Genomic DNA, 24,330 nt, shown 5'->3' with positions numbered 1-24,330 from the left:
CTGATGGTGGAACATCTTTCTACACTGATGGTGGAACATCTTGTACAGCTGATGGTGGAACATCTTTCTACAGCTGATGGTGGAACATCTTTCTACAGCTGATGGTGGAACATCTTTCTACAGCTGATGGTGGAACATCTTTCTACATCTGATGGTGGAACATCTTTCTACAGCTGATGAGCAGACAGAGAGGAAAAAGTACGGAAACATGGAAAAATGACAATATGAAAGAAACAACCAAATCAAGGAACATAAACGACATTACAAGACAGAGACGGAGGGAAATAAAACAACATAAAGGAGACAAAACTGAAGTCTGTGAAAACGTAAATAGTTAAACATCTACAGTGTGTGGAGCAAAATGTTGGACATGTTGGTTCCAGGTTTTCACATTTTTGTAAAATAAATAATCCCAATTATTTTTTTTTCTAATTTTCATCGTTCTAACTGCGACATCTCTGAGTTCCATCTCTTTTTCATGCCTCTGTTTGAGCCACAGTGAAGAAAAAATGAGACAAGAAGAAGAACAACAACCAGTACCTGCTAAAAGTTTGACCTGCTGGTAAAAAAATCATCCTCATGACAACATGAGTAGAAGTGTAACTGCAGCTCATCCAGCTGTATTTACTTCATATTTCAAACTGGGCTGAATTGGACTGAAACAACCAAACTGCAGGCCCTCGAGCCACGTCGCCATCGTGGCTAAAAACAAGAGCGATGTGGAAATTACTCCCCCAGTCGCAGTTAATTAAGGCTCCAATAGAGACTTGAAATGAGCCAGAACGCTCCTAAAACCAAACAACCGTGACAGCTCACGACACAATGGGACCAGGCCAGGCTGCGGCAGGGCGATCCGACGCCACCCGGAAGCCCAATTTACTCTCAAACTCAACCCAAAAAAACCACAGAACAAAAGAAACTCATTAACCAGCTCTCAGTGCTGCCAGAGAGCAGGACTCCTGGCAGCGGATCAGACGCTCGTACATGGTACTTCCACATGCCAGTGCTGCAGCTTACAACAGCAATGAGCGGGGTAATTAATTCTTAATGCGCTTATCAGGAGGTGCCAGGGCAGCAGCTCTGAGAACAGTGGAGGTGTTGGTGTGTGGGAGACAATTAGGGAAGACTGTGAAATGCTTATCAGGTGGGAAACACTGGGAGGGCAGTGACGCAGAATAAAAGAGAAGAATGTTGTACACGTCCAAAACACCTCACGGAGCGCTATCAGCTGTTATAATTAAAACCACACTCCATCAAATGGAGCAACTTCGGCGTCCAAGTTCTCTACGGGTTTGTGTGAGACCGTTGAGTGTTTTTTAAAAGAAAGCGTCTTTACAAGCGCCGACCTTTCGCCTGAAATTATCCCCTTCTGCTCGTTCATCCGCGCCGCGTAATTACAACCTGCTGGTCATCGGTTCCAGTCGCGATCTGGACACGCTAGCAATTAAGCTGTTCGTTGTCTCGCAGCGCCCCCGGCGGTCCGAGGCTCCGCCCGGGTTCAGCGGCGGGGGCGGGTGTTGCGAAAGTCACAAAGCGACGGGCCGGTTCCCATGGCAACCACACAGGTCAGCATCGCCGGGGGGTTTGCCAGATCGACTCGAAGTTTGGCTCGAAAAGTGGCGACGGGGAAGTTTTCCCATCATGTGGCTCAGTGGAGCATCGTGACAGTGGCAACGGTCGATCGGCTCCGAGAGAAACGCACCGAGACGATGGAGAAGCGTGCGACCCGATTTAAAGGACTCCCACTCAGCCGAGCCGCCGGCCGTGGGAGCGCGATGCTGGGTGGGAAAAAAACGAAACAAAGCTGCGGATATTATGAATCAAACTGGATGGAGTCGGTTAGTGTGAGCTGCTGCTGCTGCTGTCAGCTACATCACCTGGCGTAGAGGTTCTGAGTCCAGGGCTCCAGGATGTTGGGGAACCGGACCGTGAGGTCTCCCAAGGCGATGATGGCGTTGGCCCGGACCACCGGCAAGGTGGAGCGCTCCAACACCGTGAACATGAGGCGGATGTGTTCTTCACACACCGACGGGCTGACGGGAAGGAAGGAAGACGTCAGAACAGAAAGGCTCTGAAAATGTCAGAAATCAGTAAAATATGGTGGAAAATCTCACAGCACCTAATGCTTGTCTAACAGCATTAATCCCAGTCATATTTACTGTCTGTAGTGATTATTTCTGACATGTGTTTATATGTTTAGATTAGATTCAACTACACTGTCATTGCACAAATACTAAAACAAAAAATGCAGCTGAGCACCAAAATGCGTCACACACACTGAGAACAGAGTGGTGTGAACATGCTACATATATTAGAAATAAAAAAACTAATCTCAGAATTTTTCTTCAGCTAATTATTTTCTGACATGTACGATGTGTTTAGATTAGATTCAACTTCATGTTCATTGCACAGAGTACAAACATTGAAACAAAAAAAAATGCAGTTTATGCGTCATACAGTAAGAACAGAGTGGTAATTTTCTGTCTCTGTAGCTCTTTAGCTAATCTTTTCTATGTCACATGGAAGTAATGTTTATTTTAAGATGTTTATTTATTCATAGAATTTTCTCAGTTTTATAATTTGGTTTGTGAAATGTCATATAATAGTAAAAAATGTATATATAACTACTGATAGCACAAGACCCAACGATAATACGATTATCACAGACGATTTAAGGAAATTAGCGATAAGCAGTGACTGTTTGGCATAAATTATGGCCTTAACAACGGATTGCTGTCTAATCGATTGATGAACAGACGGCTTGTTTACCTGATCATCATGTACTGCGACAGAGCCAGACAGGCAGCTGTGGTGAGCTGAGGGTGGGAATAACGTCCTGGGGAGCTGCAGACTCTCACCAGCAGAGGAAGGAACGCACTCAGCAGGTTCTCCTCTGCACAGACAAGTGGAGGTGTGCTTATGTCACATATATAAATAAAAAGACTCCTCAGAGGAGTGGGTACAGATGCACAAGTTGGTTTTATTTACCAGCCAGTAGTTCGGTCTCGCAGATTTTCCTGATGAGCTCGGCCTCCGTGTCGTCGGCCGAGGCGCCCATCAGCCCCAGCTCCTCCTCCATGGCGCTCTCGTTGGCCACCTGCTGTTGGGAGAAAAAAAATAAATAAATAACATCGCACGTTAAAGCAGATTTATGAAAACAGACGCTAAACGCTTCAGAACATCCCTAGAAAGTCTAATCTGGACACTCTGCAGTAATCATGCAGTCGGATTGGATTTCACAGTGAAACCTCCAGCGTGGACCAGAAGTCCCGACGCTCTTCAGTGAAGTTGAGCTGAAATATATCAGCTGAGTTTAGCTTATTGCATGTGTAGAGCCATCGGAAAAGATGCCCGAGCCACCTCAGCTGGCTCCTTTCGATGTGGAGGAGCAGCAGCTCTACTCCGAGCTCCTCCCGCGTGACCGAGCTCCTCACCCTATCTCTAAGGGAGCGCTCAGCCACCCTGCGGAGGAAACTCATTTCGGCCGCTTGTATCCGTGATCTCGTTCTTTCGGTCATTACCCAGATCTCATGACCATAGGTGAGAGTAGGAACGTAGATTGATCAGTAAATCGAGAGCTTTGCTGCCTTGCTCAGCTCCCTCTTCACCACAATGGTTCGGTACAGCGACCGCAACACTGCAGACGCTGCACAGATCCGTCTGTCGATCTCACGCTACATCCGCCCCTCACTCGTGAACAAGACCCCGAGATACTTGAACTCCTCCACTTGAGGCAAGGAGTCTCCACCGACCCGGAGAGGGCAAGCCACCTTTTTCCGGTCGAGAACCATGGCCTCGGATTTGGAGGTGCTGAATCCTCATGCCGCTCGCCCCACACTCGGCTGCAAACCGCCCCAGTGCACGCTGAAGGTCCTGGTTTGATGAAGCCAACAGAACATCATCTGCAAACAGCAGAGATGAGATTCTGTGGTTCCCAAACCGAACAGGACCATCGACAACTTAAACATCCAGCAATTTCTTCCTATTTTTGCAGTTTCTGGCTGATAAATGGTGTTATTTTGGTGTTTGTTTGGTTTTTGAAGGGTGAAATGCCGTTTAAGCCTGCTGCTTTGGGCATCAGAGGGAGTTAACATGTCGGCCAGTAAAACAAGCAGCAGTACAGAAGTGCAGAACAACTTTAAAATCTTCCACGAAGTGTTTCTAAGCAGACTCGGAGGTTGAAAACAGCCTCACAGTCCCCCTCAGTGTTACCATGCCAGGCTCGAATCCGACCTACAGACTTTGTTTTGTGCCACAAAGACGGAAAATGTGACAAAACAAAAGATAAACGAGCAATAAAGAGAAACTCCGACGATAATTAAGGAAACATTCATCTTGCCGCTCCCCGATGTGCCGAACAATTATGAGCCATCTGACTGTGTCACCAAAATAAATCTCATCAGACCGTCCCGCTGAGCCTCCGTCTGATTGTCAGAAAGCTTTTCACTGCACGGGGCTGTTTTGACTCCATCGCTAAGCGTTAAGTAACATTAAAGCGTCTGCAGAGGCAAAAAAAACAAGAAAACGACAACTTCTGTGAGGCTGAACTCTGAGCAGTTCGACGACAGTGCGAAGGTTTCTTCCTGTTTTTATGAATATCGTTAAAATCTTCCACATTAAATGTCATAAGATAATGAAAACGTCCATCTCAGACCTGAAGGTGACGCAGTGAGATTGTTTCTGTATTAACATAAATCAGGAAAACAGCAGATCCTCTCAACAAGTACAAGTCTTTAACCAGTTTACTCAGATACTAAAGCAATAAATCTAGTTTTAAAATTATAGTAGGTGCCATTTCTTATTTGGAGTGATAGTCTAACTGTGTAATGCGTAGTTATTTCCAGGGTCATCTCTTAACTTACAGGCTGAATCAGTGACATGATGAGAAATACCAGAGAACGTTTCACGTTTTTATCTTTTATCTTCCTCAGATATTGTTGCTCAAAAACCCTCAAATCTGTGGGGAAAAAAAAACCTGCTGAAAGTTGAAAGTGGGTCAATGGGCCTTTTTTAAAAAAAAAAAGTTATCTCAGAAAGTGTTTGATATGTTCATCTAAAATTTGAGAAATAACTTTAGAAATATCCACAGTTTATGCTCTAAACATTTCAGGCAAATTAGAGACGGCTGAGCTTAAATTTTCTGTTAAAATTAAACAGCCTCAAATTTCAACATGTGAAAAAAACTTGCTGACAGTGAGTCGTTTTTTTAAAATTATCCCTGAAAGAAACATGAGTCTAAAATGTCAGAAATATCTTTATAAATATCCAGTGTATGCTGAGATGGTTGAGCAGAAATTTCAGAATCAGAAAATATCACTAGTTGATTTCTGCATCATCCATTTTTTTTATTAATGTGCTCAAGGATGGGACTTTTCACAAAGTATAATTTTTTCCCCTCGTAGTTTAACTCACCCATAATTAGATATTTTCACCTACTTGTCTAATATTACAGAATCTGAATCAATGATGTGAAATAACAGTAAAAAATTCAGGTTTTTATCTTTAATAGTTCCTGAGATGTTGTTCAAACAGAAACAAAATTCTATGTGAGAAAAAAAAACTGCTGAAAGTGGATTGACGGGCAAATTTATAAAAAAGAAAAAAGAAATCTCAGAAAGTATTTGATATATGAATCTAAAATGTCATAAATATCGTTGTGAAGATCCAAAGTTGATGCTACAAAACTTTCAGAGATGGTGGAGCAGAAATGACTGGTCCTCCAGCTAACTGACTCAGCGTCACCTGTACAGCAGCTCCTCACCTTGGCTTTGCTGGCCGGACCTTTCTCCTTCTCCTCCCTCTCCTCCGTCTCCCCCCTCCTTCTCCTCAGCTCAGCGCTCACACTCCTCTCCAGGTGAGACACCTGCCAGAACGCCACGGCGCCACACACGGCCAGCAGCTGGGCCAGACTCACACAGCTCACTGCGGGACAGAACACCACGATGGAGAGAGTCTGCAGAGGACAGCTCCAGTAAAAACACCGGCTGCACACGGAGACACTCACCTTGCTCGCCTTGATCGCCGGAGTCCTGAGATCCGTCCTGTATTTGGCTGACGTCCTTGTTGACTTCGCCGCCCTCCGCGATCTGATCGAGCACGAGGCGAGCGCTCCGCTGCAGCAGCCGGGAGCACAGCTGGTCCGGAGACTCGGCCAGGAAGTAGAGGAGCCGGACGGCCTGCTCCATGAAGCTCTGCCAGTACGGGTCCTCCATCACCACACCTGGAGGAGGAACGCACAGGTGCGGTCAGAGGAGGGAACCACAGGAGGCGGGAGCTCTGAACGGAGGTGTGTTTACCTTCAGCGACGGCCTGAGTGAGGCAGGTGAACAGCTGGTGCTCCTGAGGGAGTCTGAAGGGAGCTCCTTTGGACTGCTGCAGGAACAAACACATGAACAGAGATATTAGAGTTGTTGTTGTTGCTTCACCAAGATAACACAATAAAAAAAAATCAGTAAGGGCCAGGTCATGCTCTCTGCTTCCATGTGCTTATAATCAATCAATCAACCAATCAATCAGTCAGACTGTACTTTTGTAATTCTTCCAGTTAGGGATCAATAAAGTTCATCTTATCTTTTCTATTTAGAAAAAAAAAAAGATGTGAGTCTATTATATCTGCAGAGAAATAACTGATTTTTTAATAGGTTTTCATAGCCTCAGTGGATCAATACCTAATCAATATCCTCCCTCTCTGGCTCTGTCTTCCGATCAGAATCAGCCCACTGTTTCTGACTTAGATTATTGATTACTCTGATCACTCAATGGTGCGCAAACAAACAATCAACCGCTGTGGCACCGTGTTGATGTGCACATTGAGGATATCTGGAGAACTCAGACCTTCCCGCTGCGTCTGGGCTCCGTCGGTGTATTAATCCTCCAAAGTCCTGCAGCATTACAGCTCTGCTAACAACGAATCATGAAGGAGAATTTCTTCGTACAGTCTTTCCTCGTAACGAGCATTTGTTTGCCTGAGACGTGCTCGTGCACTGCAGACGGTTTATCCAACCTGAGGCTCATAATTTATTCCCAACATAAAAAGCATGACGCAAAGTGAGGCATGTGAAATAAAACTGACCTTTCAAACTATTCATCGTTATTTGATGTCTTGTTTAACTCAATGAAAAATAAAATAACATTTTTTTAATTTACAGGCCGCTGATATGCAATAATGTGAGCTACAGCTGCAATGATTTTTTGATTAGTTGTCACCTAATGAATTAGCCTCCAACTGTTTTGATAATCGTTTAATTAGTTTGTGTAATTGTTTTATATAAAAACCTTCCTTGCATTCATAACCAGGGCTGTTAATAATATTTTCTGGATGAATCAATGAGCTTTTTGGGCTCTAAAATAGCAGAAAATGGTTAAAAATTTGCATCAAAGTTTCCTCAAATGTCTTGTTTTGTCCAGAGATGTTCAGTTCACTGTTGAAAAGGAGGAAAATACCAAAAAAGTATTCACTCAGAAGAAGTTGCAATCACAGAGATCGGAACTAATTGATTACCAAAGTAGTGGATGCAGCTTTATTCTGCCAAAAGTTAGTATTTTGCTGATGGATCAAGGATTCAAGGCCTTTATTGGTCACAGGCGGTATAACGTGCAGTGAAATGGGTTTTACACCTGTTCCAGGAAGAAGGGAGGAGGAGAAGCAGAATCCTACAGTTGATGTTTACAACTCCATCCAGTAAAATACTATTTAACACTTCATAGGCAGGCAACTGGACCAACTAACATCAAGGAAACAGAACCACGAGGTCCACTGGAGCGGTAACCATTTATCGATTAGTTGTCAACTACTAAATTAATCCGCAACTATTTTTGATCAGTTAAGAGAATTCCTGTTCAAATAACAACAGTCTAAATTCTGTAATTTCAGCTTCTTAAACGTGAATTCTTGCTGGTTTCTTTCCTCCTCTTTGACAGTAAACTGAACATATTTGGACAAAACAAGACATTTGAGGAAACTCTGATCCACATTTGTCACATCCGGTGCAGCTCTACTGTCGGTTGGACGCCGTCACGATGCGTTAATTTGGGACATTTATTACAAATCTCCGACATTTTCTGACTTCCTAATTAGGAAACTATTTGGGTGACTCCCTTCCCGTCAGCCCATCAGTGTGTGAAGAACACTCCGCTCTGCCGGTGGCCCGGGCCAGCGCCATCATCACCCTGGGAGACCTCATGGTCCGGTTCGCAAATATTCTGGAGCCCTGGACTCAGAACCTCTACGCCAGGTGATGCAGCTGCAGTTGTTTTTCCACCCAAGACAATAAGAGACAGCCCAAAATGTATTGATCAGCTATCAAACTATTGGCCAACTCTGATGGGTTTGACACTTTCAGTTCAGTTCTGTGATTGCAGCTCCTCCTCTGTGACAGTAAAACAAAGATCTTTGGACAAAACAAGACACTTGAGGAAACTCTGATCCACATTTTTCTGCATTTACGACATTTTAGAGCTCAAACAGCTGATCGATTCATCCAGAACTTAATCATTAGTTGCAGCTGTTCTGAATGAATCCTGACTTTTAGCTCCGGTTTGGTCGCCTCCAGCAGATTTTAGAATCAGGAGGAATTTCTGTCACGTCGGTTGTTGTGAGACGTTCAGTTGGAGGTTTTGGTAGTTGGACAGATGGAGACTCTTCTAGAAACCTGATCAGCTGAGTGAAATAAGTCGAAGGAGAAGAAGAATTCCGACAGTTTGTAGCTGCAGCGACTGAATGAATCAACTTTAGTGAGCTGCAGAGATTAATCGATTAGTCGTCAACCATTAAATCAAGTGTTCTGATTATCGGTTAATCAGTTTGAGTGATTTTTAATTTTTAAAAGTCTAAATTCTGTGATTGCAGCTTCTTAAACTGAAGATCTTTGTCACCATTTTCAAACAGCTGATTGATAAAAGAAGAGAAACAAAAACAGTCGTCAGCTGCAGCTGTAAAAATATTTATGAGCAATTCATGAAAGTATGAAGCAGATAAAAAATGTTTGTGGTTTGTTGGTGTGTTTTTTAGACTCCAACTCTGCAGTTGAATCTGTTGAAACCAGAGCAGCAAAGATTAATAGATTAGATTGACTGCTAAATTAGTCTCCAACTACTTTGATAATAAATTAATCCTTTTGACTAATTTTTTAATCAAAACAGTACATTTTGAGATTGCAGCTTCTTCTGAGTGACTATTTTCTGGTTTCTTTCCCCCTATGTGACAATAAACTGAAGATCTTTGGACAAAACAAGACATGTGAGGAAACTCTGATCCACATTTTTTAACATTTTCAGCTGATCAATAAAAGAAAAAAAAAAAATCAATAATGGAAATAGTGGCCATAATTTCAACATAGTATTTATGAGCAAGTCATGAAAGTATGAAGCAGATAAAAAATGTCTGTGGTTTGGTCTGTTGGTGTGTTTTTAGGCTCGTTTCTGCAGTTCAGTCTGTACTTGTGTGTGTAATCTTGTTGGAATCACAGCAGCCTGGTGACTCTCTGATCCACAGGTTCAGGTGACTCCGGTTGTCAACAGATGCTTCACGTGTTCTTACCCTGACGTGGTCGGTGATGCTGCAGATGGTGATAACTGTGTCTCTGGCCAGCAGGAAGTCCTCGGTCACCTTCTCGCCCAGCGCCACCGAACAGAGAGTGTCCAGGTTACTGAGCACCACCTCCCTCTCCGCCCTGTTACACCCACACAGAAACACACTTTAAAAAAAACAACTGACAGCGTGCATTTCATAATCCCCAACCCGTCACGTGATCATGCAAAGCGAAGCAATAACATCTGCGGCCCCGCGTCGCCCCAACCGCTCTGAGCGGGCCCTGCCAGCGCTCGGCTGCTGCCCAGATAATGCGTGTAGGAGGACGGGTTAGCAGAAGCACACGAGGTTTAATAGGTTATGAATGCTGCGATGCTGGATGAAGAGCGGCAGCAGTGTGGGTGGACTGCAGATAGTCTCGCTCTTCCCTACAGCAGCAGCGGCAGCAGGCTTTGAGGTAGACTGAGAGGGAACACTAAATATATATATAATGCTCTGGCAAGGAGCCCAGTTGTACGGTCGTGACTTTGATTACAATGAAGAGGAGCCGAGGCCGGGCTTCTGTTCTGACTAACGAGAGGATTTGCTGAATGTCAAGTAGCCGAGGCAGGACCCAAATGTAAAAAGGAAGTGCTGTTGTGCAGGACAGAGTTCACATCATTCCTTTACTTCACTCAGAGCTGCAGCAGCATATTTACTTCTGCCAATAGATGAAACAACAAGGATAAAGGTTGCTCTGTGATAAAAATAAATAAAACTTGCTCCGTGTTAAAATGCGGTTGGACTGTAAACTTGTAGCTTCACAGTCAGATCCTGTCAGTTTTCATTCTTTCGCTGCAGATCAGGAATATTTAAAAAACTTCCTAAAATAGGATTTGTGGTAAATATTTATGAGGAGCCACTGTACGGATACCCTGACGTCATTTGGGATTTCTGCCTCCTTCCACCTGACCGAACCTGTTCAAACATGATAGAGCTTATTCCCCCACAGTCCTGCCGCGTTTAATTATTCAGACCCGGATGTACAGTCTCACTCCAAAGTAATCCTGTTGCCTTTAGAAGCCACACATTCTGACACCTTCAGCGCTCAGCACAAACTATAACGGGAACGTAATGAGATTGTAGCCGCATGTAAAAACCAATTTACCGAGATGTTGGTGAGAAAGATCCGCTCAGTGGTGCAGAAACGCCGTGACTCAGTATGAAATCTGTGATACGCCTCAGCAGCGCTCTGGCTAAATCTGCTTCCACCGATCAGCGAGCCTTTCACTCATCCACAGTAAACACATCCTGAGTATGAACAACAACCTGCAACTCAGCCAAAACGGAGCTGTTTACTAAATACAGGCTGTGGAGCATGTGTCTGATTATCCATGAGATCAGATTCCAGCGTGGACGAAATAAGGATGTAAGGAAACACTGAGTTGGACCGGCGGGTATGTTGATCCAACAGTTTGAGTTTTTAGTGTCGCAAAGACGACTTCCTTTTAATCACTATGGTAACAGATGCTGCACCGCTAATCGACATATCCAGGCCGTCTTTGTGTAAGTCAGCTCAACAAAAACTAAACCCCAGCCAGACATATCAGGTATCAGAAGGTGTTTGTCAACTTTCTTCGTCAACTCAGACTTTCTGCTTCAGACTCTGTTCACATAAAAGCAGGCGTTGAACGCATCACGTGACTCTTCTTCTGCTCAAAATGAACCGATCGTGTGCAGCTGCTTCAGTCAACACGTTGTTTTAATGGAGAACGATGAGGAATATAAACATTTATGACAGTAAAAAGCGCCGCTACTACAAATGATGAAGACAGGAATGCTGGTGGAAAACTGTTAAACATGTTAATATATAATATTTTACTGATGCAGCCGATTATTTCCAACTGACAGCTTAAAGCTAAACTTTAAACTTCACATATTTAAACCTGATCTTGTATGGAAGTACATTTAGGTCTGACACTGTCCCATAATGCAGGAAATGACTTTAATCAAAGTGAATTAATGTTATTGATTTAATGTTCTCTGTAATAAATACCAGCAGAATAATCCATGTTCTAATCTGTGTTCTATCAGCTGCAGTAGCAGCAGAGTGAACGGACCAAACATAAAAACATATTTATGTGATTTCTGCATCACCAACTAAATACATGTCCGGTTCCCATGGCAACGTGACATTTACAGTGTGTGATATTGTAACTACACGGCTTCATTCAGTGATATTAGTAACGCACAGCTCAGTATGTTAGCAGATAAAACACATTCCATCAGCTGAGAATCTGGATCGCTCAGAAATAATCATCATGAAACCATCTGGTTAAAGGGAGACGCTCTTTCAGCCGATTTAAGTCCTAAACTCTGAACACAACCTGCTCCTGACCAGGTTAGCTCCACAGCATCAGTTACCATGGAGACCTAGCTCCACAGCATCAGTTACCATGGAGACCTAGCTCCACAGCATCAGTTACCATGGAGATCTAGCTCAGCAGCATCAGTTACCATGGAGATGTAGCAGGTAAAAAGCGAGCCACCTTCATGACTTTAGGCTCAACATACCTCGGTAACCCACTAATCTCGCTCCGTAGTTCAGACCTCAGATCCAGAGCAGGCTGTGCTCAAGAGTTTGGGGTTTAAATCAGCTGTAAGAAGCGTCTCCATTTCACCAGTTCTTCTACTTGCTGAGGTTTTATCTTCAAGCCTGCTGAGCTGCACATTAGCAATCGACTGAACCAAGTTGTGCAGCGGCGGTGTCACACACTACTCATTGCATTGTGATGGGAACAACATGCATTCAGTTGGAGATGCAGAAAATACATCAACTCGTTTTTTTTGTTGTTTTTTTTACGCTTTATTCTGATTTGCTCCCCAACTGATTAGTCGATGGCATTAATCGAAGAGAATATTCAGTCAGTAACATTTATTTCACTTTGATATGTCAAATACTTTCCAAGATATTTTTTGACTCACAGTTCTTGAACAAAATTACTTAGAATGTTGATCGTTTATGTTATAAAATTTTGGGCAAATCAGACGTGGTTGAGCTGAAATTGTTCTAAAATTTTAATGAATTGAGACGGAAGTAAATCACGTCTTTGTGTCTCTCAGCTGAGTTAATCTCACAGCTAATTACCACGTTTACTTAGTTTAAATAGAAAACTGCATCCACACAAAGAGCTTATTTCTGTGGGTTGAGTCACATAAGGTGCTTTCTTTAGAGTCGTGTAATACCTTTTACTAAAACAACCTGCCAGTTAAAGCCAAGATAAATGGAACCTTACTTATTAAACTTGAATAACTGCTTCCTTTTAACCCTCTGGAAGGTGCATCTCTTACCGTGCAGCCATGCCCAGCAGCAGCACTGCAGCTCTCTTGTGTAAAGCAGAGGTTTCCCTTTTCCCAGTGAATCTCTCCCACAGGACCTGAACAACGGTGGACTGGAGGCTGCTGCCGCTGCCAAAGAACTCCTGCACCTACAGACACATGTGTGGACGGTTACAGCTCCAATACTGCGGCACAAAGTACCCGTCAGTGTTCATTTTATTATTGTTACAGACATGTCTTTTACTAATATGCAAATCTGTGTTTCTATAATTCACCGTCATGCACTGAAATACGAGAATAATATGAGAGTAGCATCGAGTCGCTCACAATTTCCTCGAGACACTGGATTGTTCCCAGAGAAGCGTCAACCATCAGCTCGGACAGACTGTCCACCAGAGTCTGGGCTTTCATCCTAATAAAGATCAGACACACACTTATTGTTTTAGGTGAAAACACACAACACACCAACTGACCACGCAATTCTCTCATTTTTTTAAAATTCACTGAACAATATAAGAATAAATAAATTGCAGCAAATGCCAAAATCTGAACGCTTCAGTCAGAACTACGTCAAAATCACTGCGTATTTGGTGGGGCTGGGACGTTAATTTCTATTAATTAATTACAGAATAAAATTTAATCGCACCTTTCTCTGTGCCCTAATTTGTGGCCCAGCGGTAACACTGATGCACACACTCCAGCCAGTAGGTGGCGCTAATGCACATAAAGTTCATTAGCCGCGAAGAAGATGCCGAGCGACGTCAGCGCGCAGGAAAGTTTGGTGAAGACGAGATTGCGTCGCTTGGCTTGTTGTATGCAAATCGTGCAACAAAGAGTCTTAAAATGTTGAATATAATCGCTAGAATTGCACTTTGAATTTTCACAAATCTGCGACTACAGTAGACAGATGAAAAAATGCATCGATGGATATAGAAGAAATTTTTAAAAAAAATGTGTCTATTCATCGATTCAGTCATCAAACTTTATTTGAATTGAAAAACTTGACTTCATGTGTCCAAAATTGCTATTTGATAAAAATGCAATTAATTTATACAAATCCTCTAACTAATTAGATACATTTTCACCACTAATAATTGGCTAAAATCGACTTGATAGCAGAAACAACACATGGAGGATTTAAATGTGACGGTTTTATAGCTGACAGACCTGATGGTGTCGCCCTGAGGGTTCAGGTAGAGCCGCCTGTAGGCCTGAACCACAGCGTCTTTAATGGCAGCGTCGGTGGACCAGACCAGAGGCAGCATCTTCCTCACGCCGCTCACAGAGTTGGCGACGCTGAACTCGCACACGGTCACGCAGAACTGAACCGCCTCCTGGACCACTGAAAACACAACACACCTCAGATCTTCCACCTCGTCGCCTTGTCGGCCCATGAACCACTCCACCACCGTGTGGCGTACCTGAGGTGGTCTTCCAGTACAGCATGGTGTTGATGACGGAAATGGCCCTCTCCACCTGTAGGGCGAAGGTCTCCGTATCCCTCAGGTACTGGACCAGCATCTCCTGCTTCTTCAGCTCGCCATCCTCGCCGTCTTTCTCGCCCTCTTTCTCACCCTCTTTCTGCGGGGTCGGAGGTAAGTGCTGGCTGAGCTCAGAGGCGTCTTCATCAGAGCCTGAGGAAAGCACCGGGGATCGTATTGTGCAAAGTAAGAAGACGTACGGGCATTGAACCAACAAACCACCTGTCCGTCGCTGCCTGATTAGCCAACAGTTCCTGCAGCTGCTGCACAGTAATTAAGTTTAATCTGTTCCGTTTGCTGCAGCCCTCTTAATTCGTGGATTGTTTAAGTGTTATGTTACCGCGAACTAGAATAAAAAAAAAAAACATCCAAGCCTGATTTCCTTTGGGTTCCTTTTGTCTTGCAATGTGTACACATCAGCAGACAACAAAAACAACTACAGACTGAAACAATAACTGTAAATTATACATATGGAAATCTTCTATTCTTTTTTTCCCCTGCTTGCTCTTTCACTTCTTATTTTTATTTCATTTTTTATGTATTCTTATATAATTACGTGTTTTGTGCTGCTGTGATAAAACAAATTCCCTTGTGGATCAATAAAGTTTATCTTAGTCTAAAAAAATGTTTGTGGTTTGGCTTGTTGGGGTGTTTTTTTATTTGCTCCACATTTTTCACCATTAATTTCTGCCACGACCAGTTAATCAACTATGAAGATAGTGGCAGATTAATTCAATAGCTGACAACTAATCAATTAATTATTGCAGCTCTGCTTGAAGCAGAGACAAACATTCCTACAAAAAGTGCACATCCATTACAAGAGCACACTTGTAGGGGCGTTTTGACAGCCGAGCGGTTAGAGCACACGCTGCATAATTGCAGTGTCCTTGGGCCGATTCTGGCTCGGTGCCGCCTGCCTCGCTCGAACTAATAAAGGCAAAAAATGCCAACAAATAGTCTTGTCCTCATCACGAACTTGGCTGAAGGTTGCGTTTTCGACTCCGCAACACTTTTTGGTGCCCATTTCAGATTTAGAAAAAAAAAAACCCTGCACAGGAAAACTTTGATGAAAGCCGACATATAATTACCGCCGAGCTCAGTGCTGCTCACGTAAATACCGTTGATGTGCAAACGAACAGGTGACTGTCACGTCTCACTTCAGGTGCTACGAATACGTTGGACATGATGCTGGGGTTTGGTCGGAGGGAACGTGTTGAGCCATTCCATGATCTGGTGTTTTAAAATACATTATGGACGGAGTGTCTTAGTGCTGTAAAACCTAACTGTCTCTGATGAGGGCAAATATAGATGTGTCGGCGTTAATGAAACAGACTGTGACGGGAATTTCTTCAAATCAAAAGGAAGCCTGAAGAACTGAGTCCTAAAATGTCCTATTCCTGATTCAATTAACAGCAGAGAGCGCCTTAATGACAGGAGAGCGTCAGGTGGAGCTTTTACCTTTGAATATCAGAGCCAGAGTGTCCATTAGAGTGTCGGGGGTGAGAGTGGACAGAGCAGCGAACATCTCCGACTGCGGGAAGCGGCTGTGAGCTCTGATGCAGAGCTGAGCAGCGTTCCTGTGGAAGGGAACGACACAAGCTTCACACATCTCGCTGTGGGCTAATTGACAGTGTGAGGAGGAATCCTACAGCAGTGACACCGGCTGACTTCCACCGGGCCTGAGCAGCGTCACCTGTATTTGTTGACTCGGAGGAATTGAGCGATCTTCACCGCCGTCGCTCTGTCGTCCTCTTCTACCGCCTCCTCCTCCTCCTCCTCCTCCTCTTCATCCTGCTCCTTCTCAGCATCACTCCTGGGCTCCAGCTCGGTTCTGACAGTGACGAGCAGCTCAGGCTCCATGGCGGCCCACAGCTCAGAAGCTTTAATCACTGCCACTGCCGGGAGGGAAACCAAAAAATAAATAAAATATATATATATATACACACAAATTCAATGACGATGACTCAGGCCGGAGTCACAAAGAACATGTGAAGCAATGTACTGAAAGAGATTACAAACAGAATAATTTACAGGACACAACGGTGATGCTGGGCTCCAGAGCGCCACCACTTGATCGGATTTTATACTGCGTGACACTATGTTCTCTCCTTCAATTAACACATGAAGTTGGGTTCTTTCTTAAGCTAATAAAGAACAAAAAGAAGGGATTTCTGGCAGCGAACTGGTCAAACCTTCATTTAAGTTAATCTTCCTGTCCTACCTAAACTAATTTAAGAAAAAAACAAGGACTAAGGTGTTTATTCATCAGTTTTTCGGGGGAAATAAACTCATTAGGCTATCAGCATTTTTCCCACATGAAAGCTATTTCCTACTTTTAAAATCGATACCCGATAAAATAAATAATGTAAACACACTATTTATTTGTTTATAATAAATGTATGTTGATACGCGGCCGCCTTTTTTCACCTGACTGGGAACACAGCCAATAATTTCAGAGAAATTCTAATTTAAATATAATTATTCAACAGACATTTTAATAAAGACGTGTGCTGGTGTTTATATTGGTTATCAATTATTTAATTATTGGTCTCTGTAATGGTCGACCCCCAATAATCATAATAATAATAATAATAAACACGATTATACCAATTTGTCTTTTGCGTGATGACTTTTGCACACATCTACAACTTCTTGTCTCTGCAAGCATTTTTGACTCCTTAACAAAAACGCCAAAGTTTAAAACCAGTAAATCACGTCTGGAAGTCTCATGCGTGAGTTCTGAGACAACTTTTTCAGGCGACAGACCTGTCCGGCTGAGTTTGACTGAGTTTTGCCCTCAGATTACCAAANGTCTATAAATCAACCTGTTCTGGGGATGATAATACGGTACATGATCAGCTCTTACTGCAGGACGCTGTAGCCGGTGTCAAAGTGTTCCAGGATACACAAAGGGCCCTGGCTCCTCAGTGCTGCCTTGAACCCTGTATGAAGGAGAGAACGTCCAGTCACAAACACAGCAGCACACATGGACAAACACAAACCAGCTGCAGACCTCCACTTTTACTCACTGCTGAGGCAGGATGGCAGCTGTTTTGGGGAAACCACATCCTGAACCACGTACTGGTTGATCCCTCCGGTCTTCACCAGGTCGCCCACGTACACGGGCACCAAAAAGTCCCACGACATACCTGCGTGAAGATGAACAAGTGGAAACGTGAACTAACCCAGCAGTTATAACGCCTGAGAAAGCAGATGGAGGTAGTTCTACTGTACACAGGAGAGTAGCTTCATATCACCAAGCTAGTAATGTAGCCTAACACGAGCTGGGAGGCTAAAAGGCCAAAATTTAAACGTTAGCTCACAGTATCAGTGTCCGAAATAAACTTAAGTGATCTAGTGACCGAACCGACTGCTGTTGTGGATTCAGCTAGCCACACAAACAGCTAGCTAGCTAGCTAGCAAGTCTAACTAAACCGTGTAGCCTAGCTGGTTAGCTGCCACTTAGAGGTTTAACGGAGACGGTGGCAGCGCTGTTAAGTTCTCACGTGTTTAAATAAGGTACAAACTCGGAGCTCACCTGTAGTAGCTGCAGTGTTAGCCACAGTTTGACCCTCCGTACTCAGCGAGACGCTCCGCTCTGCTCACCGGCAGCTAACGGTCCGAAGCTTTTCAAATTTGCTCCGAGACCGCGCCAAAACAACGGGACGCTGACGTCACAGACATGCGCCGTCGTTACCAGGAAAAACAAAACAAAACAAAACAAAACAAACAAAAAAATGTAATCAGCTGCTTTTCTAATAGAGGATGGGGCTACTGAAAGTCAGAAGTCTAATTCAGAAAAATTATTATTATTATTATTATTATTATTATTATTATTATTATTATTATTAACAACAACAACAACAATAATAATAATAATAATAATAATAATAATAATTTATAGCAGATTTTAAAAACAGCGTTTACAAATTGCTCTGAGATGCAGTGTGATGGTCTTCCTCCCTGAGCCTGGTTCTTCAAATTCCATGTATATGTTCACATACTTGATCAATAAAGCTGATTATAATTTTCATTCTTTTGTTCTTCTATAACAATGACAACAAAATTCTACCCTTTTCATGCCTTTTATTGTCTCCAGCTCAGATTTCCGCCCGACACTGTGGAGAATGTCACTGTCCACAGCTTACTTTAATTTCTTAACAACACTCTAAATGTGTTCTTGCATTTTACTACAACACACGAGTGACTTAGGACTCGATTTGACTGATAAATGGTTGACTTTTCATATTAAAGCAGCCTCAACCGCAGACTGGGACCACTGAGCAGCAGCACACAATCTAATATTTCAATTCCATGTGTAAAATTTGATTTTCAGGTGCAGTATTACATTTTCATGTGCAATACTTTTTTATCAAATACATTTCATTTTTACGTGTGATATTACTTTACTGCCTTAGTATTATTGCCAGTATTACCTCTTACTTTCTATTCTAGTCTTATTTCATCTTATTTATTTGAATCATACTGAAATCTTGTTTTTGTATTAAGTCTGCATCTATTCTAATATTCTTTTCTTTTCTGAGCCATATTTGGCTTGAGGATTTCCATCGGGATTAACAAAGTTCTTACTTTTCTTTTGACATTTGCTACTGAAGAGTTTTTCATTTCAAGAGTTTGCTTTGGAAAATCTTTCATGTTCAGGAACTGCAAACAAATGTATTGACTTTGAATTTAAATGTAATTACATTTTATTTATATNGCTGTGGGCAGGCCCTTACAGCAGAGCAGGAATCCTCCTCTGCACTGCCAAGATTACCTGCCAGTCGAGGCCAGAAGAACCCAACTCTCATTCAGCGAGCTCGTATTCGCCTTGGTCTCATCACTGGGCAACACCGGCATCACACAGCAAGGAAAGACACACAAAAAAAAGGCAGCCAAACTGTGTGGGAGACACGATATTGAAGAGTAATAGGATTTCTGTCTTTGCTTGGAACATTTTCATCCAGTTTTTGTGTGTGTGTGTGTGTGTGTGTGTGTGTGTGTGTGTGTGTCAGGGAGGTTTCTCTGACTGAGACTGAATGAGAAGCAGTTTATTGTGGAAATGTCACACGACGATGTGGTGGAGGAATAATGATGAAAAAAAAAAGCCATTAGTTCTTCAAACAAACTTCAGACGAACATCCCAGCACAATTTAACATTTCACTGGATGCTGTAAAGTCGCTGCCTGGTCTAAAGAACGCTGCACAATGTCAGAATAAACGGACACTGTGCAGCATTTAGCTTTTCTGCTATGTGAAATAATAAAGGAGTTTTCAGCAGATGATTTGATTAAATATTTTTTTTATTATTCTACAATAATTTGGGGATTTGTCAGAGACTTTTCTTTCAAAGACTGTTCAACCCTTCTTCATGTGGCGTAACACTGACAAAGGCATCCACAATAGTTTTTGCTTTGGATCTGTCTTTGCACTTATCACACAACACTTTGTGCTGCTGATTTAAAAGCTCAAACAACCGAACGCACAGACGGGAACAAAACGTTTTCTGAGAAAAGTCTAAACTAAAGCATTAAATAAAAAGCAGCGTATCTCCAAGACAGTTGTCCCGTGTTATGAAAAAGAAGAACTACATCTTAAAGCATCTAGTTGAGACGGAAGAAAAACACTTCTCTGCACTTTTATTCCTGTTTATTTACATATCGTGGTAATAAATTATCGATGTGTTGGGAAGCGTTTGAAATGTGTTGTTCGGGGCCAAAAGGCCACGGCACAAATTTTTAAGTGCGTCTAAATCATACGTGCTGGTGCACCTAAATGGAAATGTCAGGAAACCCCAGGGCAACCAGAAGTTAACCTGGAGCGAGCCTGTTCTCGACCAGCAATCCTCAAATGAACCTCGAAACAGAACATCTCCAAAAAGGCACCAAAAACATTAGTGTGAGTGGAAATAAGTCACACCGACCTCAAACTTATAACTCTTACGCTCAACCCATGTTCCTGCAATGTTCCACCGATTTAAGGACAATCGTGTTCTCATTGAGGAATTCAAAAGTCAGCCTTCATACCTCTCCCTCCAGGTGAGTGATGAGCACGCTGATGTTGGGGATCATCAAGTCAGGCACCAGAGCGCCGAGTTCTGAGAGGAAAGAAGCGAAAGCCTTGACCCCCGATCCCTCTCTGGCAAGCTCCTCGCTGGACTTCTGCCCGATCTCCCTGAAGGAAGGGAACCAGAACTTCAGTCATTTACTGTCGATGACTCGCACGGACAGACTTACGAAGAAATCCCACACCGACCTGATGACCTCTCCTATGATCGCTCTGACTCCGTACTCGGTGCTCCACACAAACACAGCCTGAGCGAACACCGACGACAGCTGCTCAAAGTGCTGCAGCAGCTGGATCACCTTCACGCTGGCGCCTGGGAGGAGTTTACAGAGGACACACCGAATTTACAATCTAACCCTTGCGCAATAAAGCCTGTTAACGGAGTCTGCAGGAGACGGGGACCGACCAAGGAGGTGGTTGTACTTCTTGATGAGCAGCCCCAGCAGGTGGATGATGCAGTCTCTGGTGGGTTTGCTCTTGACGTGGCTGATGGTTGGATTCTCCAGGAGCTTGTAGCAGCAGCAGGTCACGCAGCTGAGAGGAAAGGCACATAATTTAAAGTTTGCTAAAGTCAGCCAGCTCAAAGAACATGCAAGGTTCTGTATTTATTAAGAAAAACATCAGAATTGTGACAAACTAGCAGAGAACTTGAGTTATAGTTTTAGTGGGAATGGTCAATTACTTATTTCTTGTCTACCAAAAAACACATACAGGAGGATTTTTTTGCCTGTAGCAAGCATTTGTGTTTCTTTGCAGCTGGAGAATCTCTGTAGCACCACAATGACATGAAAATAAAGGAGCTGTCAGCAGATGATTTGGTTAAGTACTTTGAAAGAGTTAATGATTCTAGAAGCATTGGAGGAAATTGTAGGATGTCTGGAAATGTTCTCTTATGATGTAACGCTAGCAAAGGCATCCAAAGTTTTCTTTTTTGTTTGAATGGCATTTAGAGGCGTCTGTACACTTATCGTACGGAGCTTTGTGCTGCCGATTTAAAAGCTCAAACAACAGACTAGAAAGCAGAAGACAGCGCTTTTGCTGTTGGAGCCTCTAAACTGAAACTGAAAGAACAAAAAAAAAAAAAAACTTACAGCATTAAGATTGTGTCTTATGCTTTTAGTAGTATTGGTTATTTCTTGTCCATTAAAAAAAACAAACATCTATATAAACATGATGGGATTTTTGCATCTGGAGAATCAGATTTTTAGGATGCAGAATGCTTCATTTATAATGTGATGCATTTCACCATTAACTCCTGTGAATCGGATATTTAACTTGTCCATGTTACGATTTCAGTAATATTTGATTTTTTTTTTTTGAGAGTTTATACAATTTCATTTGGTAGACGCCTTTATCCAAAGCGACGTACATCTGAGAGCAGATACAACACAAGCAAGGGTCTCGTCAGGAGAAAACAATCTAGATAAATGCCATAGAACAAGTTCAAGTGTGACAGGGCGTTGATGCCAACAGCAGGCTGTGCGGGAGGTGATAGGAATTTTTGTTTGTTTGTTTTCAGTCCGTCAATGCAAAGGTGCTCAGTGAAGAGCTGGTCTTTAGTCTTTTCTTAAAGACTGAGAGGGAATCCGCAGATTGAACAGAGTTTGGTTGCTTGTTCCACCACCGCGGAACCACGGAGGAGAAGAGTCTAACTATCGACCTCGACCCTGTTGTGGTGCTTGGATCAGGAGGCTTTTGTTGGTCGAGTGTAGTGAGCAGAGGGAGTGTAGACCTGAATGAGAGAGTTCAGGTAGGAGGGAGCTGCTCTTGTGGTTTTGTAAGCAAGTGTCAGGGTTTTGAATTTGATGCTGGCAGCAACTGGAAGCCAGTGAAGCGATCTGAACAGCGGGGTGACATGCTGTTTTTACTGGTTGAAAATCAGACGTGTTGCTGCATTCTGGACCATTTGCAGAGGTTTGACCGTGGATGTGGGGAGGCCTGCCAGTAAGGAGCTGCAGTAGTCAATGCGTGATATTATGAGAGCCTGGACCAGGAGTTGTGCTGCATGTTCAGACAGGAAAGGATCTGATTTTCCTGATGCTGTTTCAAGTTTAGCTTCAAGTACTAAACACAAACAAATGAGGAAAACATTCACTGAATATCTCTTCTGCTCAGACTGTGAGGAAATGTTTACAACGGAAACACTAAATGAAGCCATTTAACACAGATCATCTAACCTCATTAGGTTTGGCGTGACATCATTAACGAAGATCATTTTCATATAAGCTTCCAATTAACAGTGGTATTAATGCTGGGAGGAGATCTGAACAACATAGCGGGATAATGCACCGGCTAATCTACTGACGCCTGAGTACCTGATGAACTCTTCCTCCACCAGGGAGAGGTTCCAGAGCGGTCGGATGTCCAGCTGGAGGAGCTGGATCAGGGCCTGCAGAACCTTCTCTCTCTCCGAGTCCCACTGCATCAGTCCTTCTCCGCCAGATTTACCTTTTTTCCCACCCTGAACACAGATACAACCTGATTAGGTCATGTCCATCCTAAATGTGCTTGAACTTTTTCAGAAAAATCTACAAATGATGCCCTCAGGTTACCAAAGACAGTGATTCATAACTGTCAAACCAACTACAGAGACTGTGGTCTTGTGACAGCCGACACACACACGTTCATACAACACACACTGTTCGACATCTTCCACCTGTCCCATCCCATTTCTTGTGGAGGGCAGAGGCTGTAGAAGGTGACAGTTTAACTATAGGTGGGCCCTTACAGCAGTACAATAAAGCTCCATCACACTACCAAGACTACCCACCGGCAGCAGGTCACAGAACACAATCTCTCAGTCTGACTGGATCAGAAAATTTGCCATAATCTCATCAGCGGACATTTTCAACAGTTAAATGTCACCATAATTAAATAAAAACTATGATTAATAAACGTACCTTCCCAGGTGCTGTGACAATACTCTGTCTGTAGGAGTCGCTCTCAAGACTCTCTGTGAGTTTGCAGAGCAGGAATACGCTCATTTTTACTGCGTTAAGCTTCTCTTTGCGTTCTGCGGCTGAGAGGGAGGTGGAGACGAGGAGCGCCGGCAGGGAAACAGCCAGACTACCGACCACTGAGAGGAAAAGAAACCAGATAATATAATACATGATAACTCCAGTATATCGAGGTGGTAAGTTCAAGCATGATTACATCAAGAAAGGCCAACCTTGGATGAGTAAATCCAGAGTGTCCTCTTTCACGGCCAGATCCACTGAGTTGAAGTGCCTTAGAAAGAAAACACACTAGTTCAGTACAGTTTTTAAAAAAAGACAATAAGTCGAGCAACTTATACAGTTGGGCCCAAAGTTATTATTATCCACCACAATTTGATTTATAGTGAATTTGTATTGGACCAACGGGTTTCTTCAGGCTGGCAATGACATAAACACAGTCAGACATTGAGTTTGAGATGTTCATGATGTTATTTTTCTTTTTATCCGAACTGATTAGTCGTCTTCCTCAGTAATTAGAGTCTTTATTTTCCTTCAGTGTCTAACAGTGTTTCTGGGATTTGGTTCCTCCAAGTGTCCATCTGCAGCTCCTGGAGCTTGAAGGCTTCCTCTCCATCACTCTGCTCTTGGGTTCCTCCACAGGTTCTGGATGGATTCAGGTCTGGACTCTGGCTGGGCCGCTCCAACATCTTCTCATTGTTTCCTCTTCACCGTTTCTTCACCACTTTCGCTGCATGTTTCACATCATCATCTTGTTGAAGCTCCAATGCTGCCCAAGGAGCAGTGTTCCTGCAGACCTCCTGATGTTCTCCTCTGTTCTCATGAAGCCGGTTCCTCTGACCAGGCTGTCTGGTCCGTCGGCTCAACAGCAGCCCAAAGCATCACGTTCCACCACCACGTTGGACCGTGGGGATGCTGCTCTTGGCCTTGGATGCTTCTCCTTTCTCTGTGTTCATGAAGTGATGAGCAGCAGCTTTCTTCT

At 43.2% G+C, this 24,330-nt stretch overlaps 1 protein-coding gene and 1 long non-coding RNA gene across 2 annotated transcripts in view; both read right to left on the bottom strand.

The window, feature by feature from the left end:
• The window catches only part of ncapd2 (non-SMC condensin I complex, subunit D2), a 32,494-nt gene extending 8,190 nt beyond the window's left edge, over positions 1–24,304 (bottom strand). The window contains exons 1-21 of the mRNA XM_008298194.1: positions 24,234–24,304; positions 23,564–23,622; positions 23,295–23,470; positions 22,710–22,855; positions 20,801–20,928; positions 20,584–20,707; positions 20,355–20,502; positions 16,308–16,329; positions 16,022–16,223; positions 15,787–15,905; positions 14,269–14,481; positions 14,015–14,189; positions 13,175–13,259; positions 12,860–12,996; positions 9,539–9,671; positions 6,297–6,372; positions 6,005–6,220; positions 5,762–5,922; positions 2,989–3,100; positions 2,770–2,893; positions 1,878–2,033 (exon numbers count right to left, since the gene is read on the bottom strand). Coding sequence (XP_008296416.1) covers positions 1,878–2,033; positions 2,770–2,893; positions 2,989–3,100; positions 5,762–5,922; positions 6,005–6,220; positions 6,297–6,372; positions 9,539–9,671; positions 12,860–12,996; positions 13,175–13,259; positions 14,015–14,189; positions 14,269–14,481; positions 15,787–15,905; positions 16,022–16,223; positions 16,308–16,329; positions 20,355–20,502; positions 20,584–20,707; positions 20,801–20,928; positions 22,710–22,855; positions 23,295–23,470; positions 23,564–23,622; positions 24,234–24,304 — 2,783 coding nt within the window. The remainder of the gene's footprint in view (positions 1–1,877; positions 2,034–2,769; positions 2,894–2,988; positions 3,101–5,761; positions 5,923–6,004; positions 6,221–6,296; positions 6,373–9,538; positions 9,672–12,859; positions 12,997–13,174; positions 13,260–14,014; positions 14,190–14,268; positions 14,482–15,786; positions 15,906–16,021; positions 16,224–16,307; positions 16,330–20,354; positions 20,503–20,583; positions 20,708–20,800; positions 20,929–22,709; positions 22,856–23,294; positions 23,471–23,563; positions 23,623–24,233) is intronic.
• LOC103369468 (uncharacterized) lies at positions 17,194–17,928 on the bottom strand. Its single transcript, XR_520838.1, has 3 exons — positions 17,867–17,928; positions 17,358–17,477; positions 17,194–17,270 (listed from the first exon to the last, which is right to left on the bottom strand). It is a non-coding gene; the product is annotated as an uncharacterized LOC103369468 (long non-coding RNA).
• Positions 24,305–24,330: the final 26 nt, after the last annotated feature.

The sequence above is a fragment of the Stegastes partitus genome, unplaced genomic scaffold, assembly GCF_000690725.1.
Source record: "Stegastes partitus isolate 25-593 unplaced genomic scaffold, Stegastes_partitus-1.0.2 Scaffold1292, whole genome shotgun sequence".
NCBI lineage: Eukaryota > Metazoa > Chordata > Actinopteri > Pomacentridae > Stegastes > Stegastes partitus.
The sequence above is the reverse complement of the archived record's forward strand: the minus strand, read 5'-3'. Positions and strand labels throughout refer to the sequence as shown.